This window comes from Pteropus medius, unplaced genomic scaffold (assembly GCF_902729225.1).
Source record: "Pteropus medius unplaced genomic scaffold, Ma_sr-lr_union100, whole genome shotgun sequence".
In the NCBI taxonomy this organism is placed as follows: domain Eukaryota; kingdom Metazoa; phylum Chordata; class Mammalia; order Chiroptera; family Pteropodidae; genus Pteropus; species Pteropus medius.
Window position 1 is genome coordinate 1,563,791 of NW_024347788.1, and position 13,274 is coordinate 1,577,064.

Sequence of the window (13,274 nt, forward strand, 5' to 3'; positions counted from 1 at the left end):
TAGGGTCCACCCTAAACCCAGGGCGATTTCATCTTGAGGTTCCCTAACCCATTCCCTCTGCAAAGATCCTATTTCCCAATAAGTCATGTTCTGAGGTGCTGGGTAGATGTGAATTTTGGAGGGACACTATTTAACCCACTACAGTCATCATTGTCATCTCTCCCATAACTGATGGAGGTAACCCCATCATTTTTGAGTATTATGAAACAGTTAAGGAAAATTACACTGATAGATGTATGTAGAAAACATGTTGTGAAATGTTTTAATGCTTAAGAGTCGTTGATGGTGGGCTTGTAAAACACCCTTTTCTTATATCATCAATGCAAATACTAAAGCAGTTAGAACCAAAATGTATCTATTTGCCTCTGAATTAAAGGAATTTTTATTAACAGGCAGTGACAGTTACAATTACTCCAGTAAATTATTTCAGATGGCTAAATAAAAAAGGGATCCAGTTAGGTTATAGAGGCATTATCTTCTGGGAAAGGCTGTTTTCACTCTGAAGATAGATAACTGGGATTCAAACTCCAGATCTGCCCATTGGTAGAGGTATAACCTTGCATGAGTTCCTTATCCTGTCTGGGTCTTTATTTCTTACCTTTAAAATGGGGATAATTGCAGTATTTAATTCAGAGGCTTATAGTGAGGATTAAATAGGTTAATATGTGTAAATACTTATAAAGCTTAAATAGCACCTAGTAAGCACTGTTCTTAACATTTCTTAACATTTGTTATTGTTGTTATTGCTGTTATTTTTCAGTGATTATTTCCTGTTGACACACATCTCCCTCTGGTGTCATTAATGTTGCAGGTAAACATGAGTCTGAATAATGTATTATTATGGAAATTATATAGACTCAAGTTATTTGAATAGATTCTAACTGTTTCTTCATCAGACTTAATGCAAACTTTAGAATACAAGCCCAATAACTTTGTAGATTTATGTTATTGAAAACTTTTTTGCACTTTTCTAAAAATTAGAGAATAATGTTCATACAGGAAATTGCATAAATCATAAACGTACAGCTCAAATGAATTTTTACCGATTGGACACACCAGCACAGCAAATGAAATTTGGAAAAATGGATTCTATTTTCCTTCCTATGCTTCAGCCTGACACTATTTTCATTTCATATTTTGAACTTTGATATAAGATTTCCTTTGAAAAAAGGTTTCTACTACTAAACAGTCTTTAAAAACAACTAATCTCCTGCAACTCTTCAACAACTTGGAGATGTTTTTGTTTTGTTTTGTTTTAATGGAGGCATTTGCATGTTATTTAAAAATCAAATTCATCAGCCAGAATTATTAAGGAATGCCATATAGAAATATGAACTAACACTTAAGATAAACGAGGTAGCCATTGGAAGGCTTTTGAGCAGAAGAGTGACATCTGACTTGCGTTTTCAAGAAAAACGAGAAGAAAATGGCAGAAGCAGTTGAAACCACTCAGAAGCTGTAGTAATCGAGGCGGGAGGTAAAGTTGGTTTGAACCAGGAGGCGGTAGCAAGGCTGGTGAGAAAGATTTAGACAGCGAATCTATTAGAAGGTAAAACCAGCAGGATTTCCTCTGTGATCGAGTGTGGGGGGTATGAGCGAAAGAGGGGGGTCGTAAAACTAGTCAGTGACCGAGATGTAGGAGCCGATGAGGGGGAAGGTAAGAAGTTCCAGTGTGAAAATATGAGTTTAAGATGCCTATTAAACATCAAGGAAAGATGTCCAGTAGGCAATTGGAGTTCAGGGGAAAGATCTAAAGGTTAAAAAATCTTAAAGATAAAAAAGGATAAAAAAGATCTTGATAAAAGAAATGGAATTTTTCAGGTCCAGAGATGAACAGTCCAGGGCTTGTCAGGCTGCACGGTCTCCAGTAACCATATGTGAAAACTCACCCCATAATTTACAAGTCGGTCAGTCTACCCTTAATATTTACCACGAGATACATCAAAAGCACTAGTGCCTCCCTCCTGTACACACCCACACAAAACCTTTACCCCGAAGGAACATTTTGAACGTTGTTGCAAATATCTCTACTATGGACCTGGTTTTGATATTTACCATGGTTTTGAACATCTCATCTATAGAAATGGAATTCTCAAATTTTTACAGGTAAACATGATTTTCTGTTAAATAGGCTTCTAGTGATAGTATTTTCCCTCCTAAAAAGCTGTTTTGCCTTGACCACCCTCTTTGTAGTTGTGGAAGACAAGGCTGCTGCCTCTCCCCGCCCAGCGTGAGTGAAATCGGTCAGCAGAGTGGCCAGCGCCCTGTCGTTGGCTATGCTCGTAGTTTCCTCTGCTTGCCTTCCACCTTCTTCCAGGTTCCATGGAAAATGGAGGCAGTTCTTTTGCGGTGCGATGTTAAGAATAACAGCAAAACCCTCGCTGCATATGTAAATTAATTGGGGAATGTAAATTAGAATTTATTATTATATGGGGTCCATCAGTGATCAGAACAATGGGAAGAAAAGCTGAGCAGAGAAAGGTAAGACACTTAGGATAAATGGCTACTCGCTTAGCATTGCTTCTTTCAATTTACCTTTTCTTGTGATGAACTAAGCTGCAATTTATTTTGAGTTCCTGCCTTTTTTCCATTTTGTTTCAGTTTTGAACGTTTTCAGAATAATAATGGGTTTTATAATGGTATTCTAGAAGTTAGATTTTGTTATAGGCCTACTTAATGTTAAGAATTTTTTAATGCCACTGAGGTCTTTGTCCATCCAATTTATTATTTCTAACTTGTATTTGTAAGATATTCTTATAGTTTTATTACTGTAACTGTCTAGGAAAAATTATTTCGTTGGGAGCCTGAATTGTTATAGCCTCTAGTTTTCCTCACAAAGCGATTGAGTCCATGAGTATAGGAAGGTTAATTTAGGTTGAATGTTTATATTGTTTTATGGTAATAAGCTGTTGTTTAAGCATTCTTTGAAGAAATGAATTTCCCTGGAATATATCATGATACGTAAGAGATTTGAATGTGACATTTTAGTAAGCTTGTTAGGAAATAATGACCAACAACTCTAGGAGATATTCACAGTTATTATTTAATTACAAGGGTTTCTTAAATGTACATAGTAATCTCAACTCTCCTTTCTTATTTGAAATCTTAACCTGGTAAATTATAGAAGCCATCGTAATACAGAAAGCCTATATTCATGATTGCTTAAATATTTATAGTTGTGATTTTTAACTTTTATTCAAAGCTTCTTTTAACACCTCTAGTGTATAATTATCATAATGACAAGGCATTTGGAGACAAGTCTATGTCTTAGAATGTAAGGTTTTAGATATCTAATCCATTGTATTTTCCCATTTCGTTTTTAATGCTTTTATTTCGAGGGGTTAACGTTAATTCCAGAACCCACTTCTTCAGCAAACATTTGAGCATCTGCGCTTGTGCTATGTAACTGAAAATGCAAAGATGGGTAAAATATGGTGTCTTCCCTTAAGGAATTCCTAGTCAATTGGGAGAGAAAGACACATTAAAAAAAGATGAAAGTAATAGAGTGTAGTAATCTCACAGATGAGATAATTATCAGGTACGATGGTTTGGGAGGGTACCTCACCAAGGCGATGGCTGGAGTTTTTACACTTTTTATAAAGCGTGAATGGGAATGACTCAGGCGGAGCGGGCAAGGCCGATATTTCCCGCATCAGGTACAGAATGGATGAAGAGGGATGAGGGCAGGGAAAGCGCACGCCTGATGTCATTTTGGACGTAACTGTGGGCAAATATGAAGTGGAGCCCAGCCAGGCTGTGGGTGGAGCTCAGCTGTCGTCCTGTAAGCAGTTCACCACTGGCTGGTCTTAAGCAGGGAAGGCACATCTTTAATGTTTGTCTGGAAATCCCCATGTGCGGTGTGGAGAAGGCACTGGAGGAAAGCAACAGGAGTCTGGAGAGCACAGCAGAGCAAAGTGTTTCAGGTGACTTGAACAGCGTCCAAGCAAGCAGGGAATTGGACGCTATTTGTCAAGTCAAATATGAGGGACATCGTGATTGTTTAGGTCTGAGGGTTGCAGGAAAGGCGAGGGTCGAGACTAGCAGGTTTCTGTTACAGGAAGCAGAATTCATGGTTCTGTTGCCACCGAGGTGTGCAGATTACAGACGGGCAGGCGGTTGTGGGCAGAGACACGTGATGTCTGAACCGACAGATATTCCATATGACTAAATAATAACTGAGCTGAATGCAAAAGTTGAAAATGCCTTAAAATTATCTAATCAACTCTGTTTGATGATGGCATGTTTTGTTACTTCTAAATAATGAAAAGAACAAAAAAATAAGCTTGATTTCTTGGTCAGGAAATAAATAAAGTTGAAAGATAAAAATGTATGCATTGGTCACATACAGACACTCCAGTAAATTAACACCTCTTTGAGGGTATAGAGTTTAAACCCTGCATTGTAGTTCTGACATAAAAAAAAATACAGTCACTGACCTCAAGAACTTGACATGGGTGAAGTGTGGTAAAATTATGTTTATTTATATTCGAAGATGTATAAAGGAGCTATCTGTAGAAATATAATTGCTGAAAAAAAATCATCAAGAAAATTCTTAAATGCTCTTTTGTTTTACCCAAAGATTGGATTATATTCTATTAGCCTAGAATTTGCACGTGCTTTTCTCTCTTCCAAGTGTGCTTTGGTCTTTATTTAAAAACCATCAGTGCAAAGTCCATTGCACTTAAATCCTATTAGCTGTAATGTACAGATAATGTATTGAGAGACTGCTGATGAAGCATAAGTCATGGCTTGGGGAGGGGTTCCATCTGTAGAGTAATCACAGAACCATGTTTTAAGACACTTTGCCTACTCTTTATGATGTCAACCTTAAATGTTTGAATACACCCCCAAACATTTCTAATATTTCATTTCTGAAATTAGCCACTTTCTTCTTAGCCTGATGCTCATGACACTGTTTCTCACGTCATGATGATGGAGGCGATGATGATGATTTTCTTTATGTTTTGTTTGATTCTAACATTCTTTATTCATTCAGTCACTAAGCTCTTCATTTCTTATCGAGTTCTAAGAATGAATAAGACCGCATAAAAAATTCTTCACCCCGTGTTATAGCATTAGATCTTTTGCGAATTATCTGTGAGGTTAAAATATGAGATGGGGTCCATCCCATTTCACTGATGTGGAAATCAAGCCATTGGGACATTGCTTCAAGTCACAACGGTCGGATGTAGTAACTGACCCACTGGCTGCCTAGGAGTTGGAAAAGGCTCAAAGGATCAGCCACCATGCCTTTCATCTGAGCCTTAAGCCCTCCTCCCATCCCACTGAGAAGCGCTCGCTCACTGGGGTGGTTCTGTGTTCCATTACAAGCAGCTGGCCTCCTCTGAGGGCAGTGCAGGATGCTAGACAGCTCTGAGAAGGACCAGAATCCTCTCACACCTCCTCACAGGTACTGGAGTTCTGCCCTCTGACCAGACACACATTTCTGTGTCCACGTGGTATAGTAAACAGTATGGGTTTCCTGGTTTCTGACGTAGAGCTCCTAAAACCTTTGAAGCTTCTTAAACAATAGTGCGTTTTGTATGCTAGTGAGACGATGCCACTGTGGATGGGAGGATGAGGAATCCTAGGTCGTGTCAGGATGGGTGGGGGGCTGGTTGTGAGAGCTGCCAGCCTTGTGATTAGAGGGTTAGAGCTCTTAGTCTACCCTCTGACCTCCAGGGAGGGGAAGCAGGTGGAGATTGCCCTGAATCAATCATATCTTTGTAATGCAGCTGTAGTAAGAACCCTGCAGCTACCCAGCTAAGGGAACCTGTCTTGGTGAGTGCGTTGATGTCTGGCAGGGCGGTGTACCTGGAGAGGGCATGAAAGCCCTGTGCCACCTGTCCCTTATCCCCTGGCTGTCTTCCATTTGGCTATTCCTGAATCGTATTCTATGTTTGAAAACTGTCATAGTGAATATAGTACTTTCCTGAGTTCTATTGAGTCATTCTACAAATTGTGGAAAATAAGATGGAGGGGGCATGGGAACCTCAGGATTGATAGCCAGTTTGTCAGAAGGATGGGTGGTCGTTGGGACTTGTGACCGTTGTGTGAATGAGGGCAGTTTCATGGGACTCAGTTCTTAAACTTGGGGTGTTTGTGCTAACTCCCAGTAGTGTCTGAACTGAGTTGGAATTGGAAGGCACTCAGTTGGTGTTAGAGAATTGGTAGGTATTAGAATGATATATTATGTCATATATTGTTTCAGAAGAAAACAATCCAGCTATGATCCGTCTCAGTGTTAGGCATGTGCTTTTTGTTACATGGGAGCCCTTCAGATTTTTATTTGTCCTTTCTCTAGGTCTTTTTCAAATTTAACGTGTGCATAATAAAATGGTATCAGCATACTAAATCACACTTAAAGTGTGTGGTTTTATTCAGTGGTATGTTACAACATTAAATGTTCGTTTAAGAAAACAAAGTAGCATAGCTATCTGTCATCCATCCATCCGTTCACCCATCCACTGAGAATGCTCGCTTTAGCCACGTGCGGATTACTTGGTATTACACTAGGCAAGAATACACCCAAAAAAGTTATGTTGTCTGTTGTTATAGATAAGTAGATAGGCATTGTAAAAATAAAATGTAATTAATAATTTCTGTGTAGCCAAATGGTTAAAAAATAAAGTCTAGAATTAAACCGTCTGAGTTCAAACTCTGGCTTCACCACCTTTTAGTTGTTTGACTTTTACTTCGACCACTCAACTCTAGTTTTGTCATCTGTAAAACGGGGATCATAATAATATCTATTTCATAATGTTCTCGTGAGGATTTAGAAAATTAGTTAATATGGATTACTTAAGACAGTACCTGCCATACATATATAGGCACTCAGTAAATTTCAGCAGCTGTTACTATTGTTAGAACTTCTACCACCGTTACATGCTCTATTATGCTACGAGCGCACTTCCTTTTTGAACTTGATTCATAGCATCAAGTGTTTGTATGGCTTATATATTTTTCTAAGTACATATTTACTGATAGCAAGATATATTGGGGAGATGAGTTCATTGAATTAATTAACACACTAAATGCTGTCATGATAGAAATTTTTATGAATTCTGTTCTCTGAGTTATTGTCTCAATGTTAAGGATCACAGAAAGGGAAAATGTGAGTAGCAAAAATCTGTAGAGAAGCTATGTCCCAGTATAACTTCAGACTGGCTTCTCTATAGTGGGAGCCAAAGGTTAAAGTATCATCATTCTTTAGGCGCAAAAAACTGTCATATGTGGCTCTCTGAAGAGTTCAGTCATTGGATTCATTAAACATTGTACCTGAGAATTAGCTTGCTAATTGTGTTTACAACAAAAATATGTTAAGGTTTTCTTAACAGCTATCAATATATTAGAATGGCAAATGTTACTTTGTGTGCAAGCAGTTTAAAAAATATATATTACTCCATATTCTTATGCAACATTTTCCCCGGCCTCCTTTCTAGTCCATTCTATTGAACTAAGGTTGTAAACTATATATATATATATATATAGTTTACAACCTATATATATATATATATATATATATAAATTTTTTTTAACACAGTCCCATTTGGTTGGGCAATTAAGTTGCTTTCAAGAGTATTTCCCTCCTTACACCTGACTTACACCTCTTCCTCAGGATTAATTTGAAGCCCGAAAATGGTAGAGTACCTAGAATTATTATATAATTGCATTTTAAATATCATTTTGTATAGTTAGCATTAGTGAGACTCAAAAGAAATTTTAACTAAAATTTATTTGAACCTAAAGCAGATATCCAAAAATTTGGTTTGGGCCACTGTATCTTCTTTTGCTAATTCTTTCCCTAACATCATCTAAAATTGACTACGCAAAGCTATTAGGAAGTGATACCTAATGTCAGTCTCGCTGGGTGGCCAGTACATTCTGATAGTGCCTTGCTTTACCGTATCTTCCTTCATGTGCACTGGGAGAACAACTAAGTCAAAGAAGGAAAATCTTTATTAGGTAAGAAACACACAGGTTGTGCTCAGGGTACCAGTAACGAAAGTTTGACATCTGCTCCACGTGTTACTCAGATAGCCTTGATGCCTTTTGTCTCGTTGTGGATCAGGTCGGACTATTGCACTTTGCTCATCTTTTTCATATACTTGCTGTTCTCTCTCAAAGAGATCACGATTTTGAAAAATGTTAAAATTATATTGAACTGGGTTTAGTTTTAAAAACATAGTCTTTCTTTGCCTCTCTATCTGAATAGATTGATTATGTTGTATTATAAATAGAGGTCAAGAATTCTAGTTTTAAAAAATCATTTCTTAAATGTGGTTTATTCATGTGAGCATTTTCTAAATTTCATCTAATGTCTTAAAGACAATAAATTTCTTTTATTCTTGGATTTAAAAATGGAAAGGTTTAAAAAAACAGTGAAATTTACCTTTTCTTTATTATAGTGATTTTTTTTTATTGTAAAATTTTTCACAAATGTTTTCTTTGGACAGTGTTTTACCTTTTATATATTATAATTTTGTCCTTTCAAGGCATTTAATATACTCTCTTTTAGTCTCTGTAGAGACGCTGGAAAAGAACTTGAAGCAGATGGGCAGGCAGCTTCAACAGCTTGAGAAAGACTTGGAAACCTTTCCCCATCCTGAGGATTTGCACGATAAGTTTGTGACAAAGATGTCCATATCCTTTTGATATCTAAATAACTTAAGTTACTCGTCAACCAGAATTACAAATTATTTAACATTTTAAGTACACTTGCACAACCAGAGATCATTCCGTAGGGCTAAATTTTAGATTAAACCTCTGCCTTCTTACAGGGAAATTTATCAAAGTGCTTATCTATCACGAATAATAACAGAAGTGTATTCCATTGATTGCAATTTTTTCTCCTTTCTATCAACTTGGATAATATTTTCTCTCATCTTTTCCCTTCTACTTGCCCTATTTCCTTCTGATGTTTATAGTAAATTGAAAAGATGAAAACTCAATGTGAGGAAGTTTGAGCCTAAAGTCATAATGTGATTTAGGTATTTTGAAATGTTTCAGGAAACAGATAAAGATTTTATAAACTGGTGTGATGAATCAGCTTAATTTCAACGGTTGGTATATATTAAAAATTAACTCACGTTCCAGAAACTTTACTATTTTATTTAGAAATACTACATAGTTCCAAAATCAAAATGAGTTTGTCACTATCACTACTTGTGTAGGTAGTCTCCGGACCTAAAATAAAATTGACAGATATATGTGCATATATATACACACATGCATATGTATATGTAAAATTAATAGCATTAGGCTTATGTTCTGCTTAATTTAAGGTTTCTTTTGAATTCAATTATCTTTGGTTTTGCCAACTTTGTGGCTTAATCTCTAATGAGTAATTGAAGTAATAAACTTTATTTCCTGAAACTAATGTTGAGTTGCTTTGCAAACCATTCTGTGGAATTAGAGACTGATATCTTTTGTGTTACAATAAAGTATTACTACTGTGCATTATTAAAATCCCATATGGACTTCAGAATTCTACATGAAAGAGTAACCTGCTTTCAAAACGAGCTCTTATAGACACTCCTAATGTTTTATTTTAAACTGAGTTACTTGGAATAAAACAACCACATTTCCTCTTTCTATCACTTTTCCCCCGAGATTAGGCACATCACAAAATTATTATTGGGCTTGTCATAGATTTTATTGTATATGCTTTCAGCTTAATTGTGAATTAGTTCAATTTTAGCTTTCTTTACTGTGCCTTTTGGGAAATATCATAAAAATGCACTCCAGCAATAATCAATTCAGGCTAATGTGTTTGTTTCCTTTTGTATCTTTCCTCCCCATCCAGTTTCTTCTTTTATGAAGTGGGCTGCCATTTTCACTGCAGTGGAGATGGCTGGGTGTTTGTTTGTTTGTTTGTTTGTTTGTTTTTAACTAAAGACGAAGTCTATATGTATTCATCAAAGGTATATTTTTTCATCACCTCATTTGGCAAAGTATGCTTTTTAAAACTAAATTCGTTCTTGTAGAGTTGTATTAGTTTTACCATTCTTAGCTTTTTTTCCCTCAATCATTTTATCATGTTAAAATATTCATATGTGACAGTTTATTTTAACCATTAAGTACTGTCAATTCAAGTACTTATTATTGTTCCCTACAGATAGAAAGCATTTTAGAAAAGGTTTTGCTTGCGTATGGTTTCTGGTAATACAGTGTGAGTATTCTAATTATGAAGGTCAGGTTTCTGGAACATGTAACCTAAGATAAATTCCTGAGCTTAGAGTAAAGGTTGTAAAGTTCTCAGCAGATGATCTTAGGACGTATCAATACTTGTATTCATATGACACAAGAAACTGAATGATGCTGGCTTCTTGAAAGGTATACAGCTCATAAAAAGCATCTAGCAGGAAATCAAAAACAGAAAAGATGATGCTTTGTTGGAAACAATTTTTCATTTTGAGTACAATTAGGCTCCATGGACATGAAAGCTACTACATCCTGTCACTAAATATCACCACCTAGAAGCCTCTAATGAACTGATTAGCATTCATGTATCTCTTGGAAGTCAGATATATGAACAGTTGGTGCACTTTGCTATTGACAAAGCTTATGATCATAAATATTCTTTGCTGAGATTAGATTGCACTCATTTGCTTTTCCTCTTAGACATACTAGTTTCAGAGTAATTAAATTCATTCATCGCAAAGCTTTGTTTACTTTAATTAGGACTGACAACAAGTCAGATCTTGAATATTAAATGCATTTATACCAATCTTATTAAAATGGCAAATTGTGAGTCTCTTAGATCTTAGAAAATGGAAGAATTTGGAAACTAAAATGCACAATGAATAAAAAAGTACTTAACTAAAGTTTGGATTATTAATGCTCAAACTTTAAGTTTTAGACCTTATTAGTTGAAGCACATATCAAATGTTTGGTTCATCAACCAATTCTGAAAGAATACGTGTATTATCCAAGTTGTTAAGGATGCACTTTTACAAGTAGATATTTAGTGTAAGCAATCATAACTTAGTGAACTATTAAATAATCTGTTAATTGAATTGACTTAAATTATGATACAATATTTGTTATAATATGCAATGTCACTAATAGTGTTCAACTATTATATATTGTATTTTTTCCCCTAGTACACACTCTTTCTTTACATACACTTCTTAATATCAAAATATGTAAATTTAGGACATCCTTTAAAAGGTATGCACAATCGCTTCATAAATACAACACTGACTTTTAGTAATAGCTATGTTACTTTCCAATTGCCGCGACTGGTCAGAAATATAATTAGCGATGAATACTGCCACTGTAAATATTTGCTTGAAAAATGTGTAACACAAATTTGACGCAGGGTCATTAATACTGTTATATATAGACTATTATTTGTGAAATGTACATATATACTCATTAAATTCTTATCAATGATAAGAAAATGACAGGATTTTTGTCATTTAGTGCTTGTTCCTTTATTTTGACCTTTAAATTCTGGAATATTTCCTATTTTAAGAGAAAAAATAAATAGTTCATAGAGCATCGCATGAGCCTTAATCTTTCTATTTTCTTGTCTTCCTTCCCCCTCTCCCAAGTCTCTTAGGAAAAAAATCATTTTGCTAGACTTTTACATATTTTTGTATTTATCACATCTTATGTCATAAGTTACTTGACTCCTATGTTATAGGCTTTAAATTCCCTCATTGCAATCCTGCTTTATTTTCTCACTTTCAGGTTTATTCCACCGTATAGCGATGTTTTAGTCCCTTCTGAAAGTACTACATCGATGCTAAAACTATCTCAATGAATTCCTTGATTGAAAGACTTAACATCTTATCCATATTCCACGCTTCATGAAGTATAGCATTTTTTAGGTAAAGGAATTCAGTACATTTTTCTTTAATGAAATTACGGTTAGGACTTAAAATAGAAGAGTGGGATGGGCGAAATGTAAACTCGTATAATGCATAGTCCATTGCAGGAGTAAGAAGTTGGGTAACTTGGGTGATTTGAAAGAGCAGCTTTTTATGATCTTGAATTAGTCTTCTCTCTTCTCTCTCTCTTCTTTCTCTCTTGCCTGTCTTCCATTAACCTATTCTGAACAATTTTTTAAGACTTGGGTTAAAATACCCTGCTCCTCATCCTCCACGAATCCTCAGATTTATATTGATCTTTTCCTTCTCTGAAGCCTTAGTACGCTCACGAAGGTGGTTGCACAGCTTGGTGCTCACTGCTGTTCCCTGTCGGGCCTCAAGTGTTCCACTGTCACCGTCTTAACCAGGACTTCCCTAGCTACCCGATGGAAATTAGCCTGTCACTGTATAACATCACACATCGTATTTCCTTCATCACACTTATCACTGCCTGAATATCTCATTCATTTTCCACTCTATATGTCATCCCACTGTAGAATGTATGTTTTATAAAAGCAGGATCTTTGCTTATCTTGTTATCTACTCTTTTCCCTTATGCCTAGAAGAGAGGAGAGGGGAATACACTGGACTTCAATAAATATTTATAGATCGGCTGGCTAGCTGGATCCTGGGTACTTAGGATCTATAAAAGATAATAGACACGTATGACTGATTGAAGCTGATCTTTATCAGATGCGTTAATGGTATTAATAGACATTTGGTGGAGGAAGTACAATAATGAGGACAAGACATGAGTAAATAGAGAATGTACTGGTGCTGGGTGGTTTGGAAATGAGCAATATTTGCTGACGAGGAGTAGAATCCCAGATCTTAGTCTTGCCACTTAGTTGGCCAGCACGAGATGTTGGTGATTCATCATGTGTGAACATAGATTTGGTTGTCAATGTCCCTTTCAAATGGGAGGGTTACAGTGGTTCATGAGAAGTTGGCCTTATTCCGGGTAAAGGAATAGACAATAGATTTCACAAAACATCAAGTAATTAGAAAAACATCAATATTTTTGTAATGAATTTTATCAAATGTTTGTTTTTGTTGGGAAGCTCACCTGTTTCTCTAAAGCTCTACAAATATAGGACTTTATGCTGGGGGAAAAAAAATAAAACCTTACTATTACTGAGATGGGCATGACTTTCAACTGCAGTTTAACAATTGGCATAAGAATGCCTACGTGTGATGACGATTTTTTATCTAAACATTTCACTATTCCTTAATGAGCAGCTCACAAATAATAATGTCTAGTGCTTCATTAATGTAACTCTTTATTCCATCCTATTAGATAATCATTTTAAACTTCTGAGAATTTGGCTACTTCCAAAATTGTTTCAGTTTAATCACACTTTTACCATTCTTGTGGGTAATTCCAGTTATTCAAAGCTT

General features: G+C 35.9%; 1 protein-coding gene across 1 annotated transcript in view; it reads left to right on the forward strand.

The window, feature by feature from the left end:
• DIAPH3 (diaphanous related formin 3) overlaps positions 1–13,274 on the forward strand; it is a 425,074-nt gene that overhangs the window by 264,284 nt on the left and 147,516 nt on the right. The window contains exon 22 of the mRNA XM_039877169.1: positions 8,519–8,643. Coding sequence (XP_039733103.1) covers positions 8,519–8,643 — 125 coding nt within the window. The remainder of the gene's footprint in view (positions 1–8,518; positions 8,644–13,274) is intronic.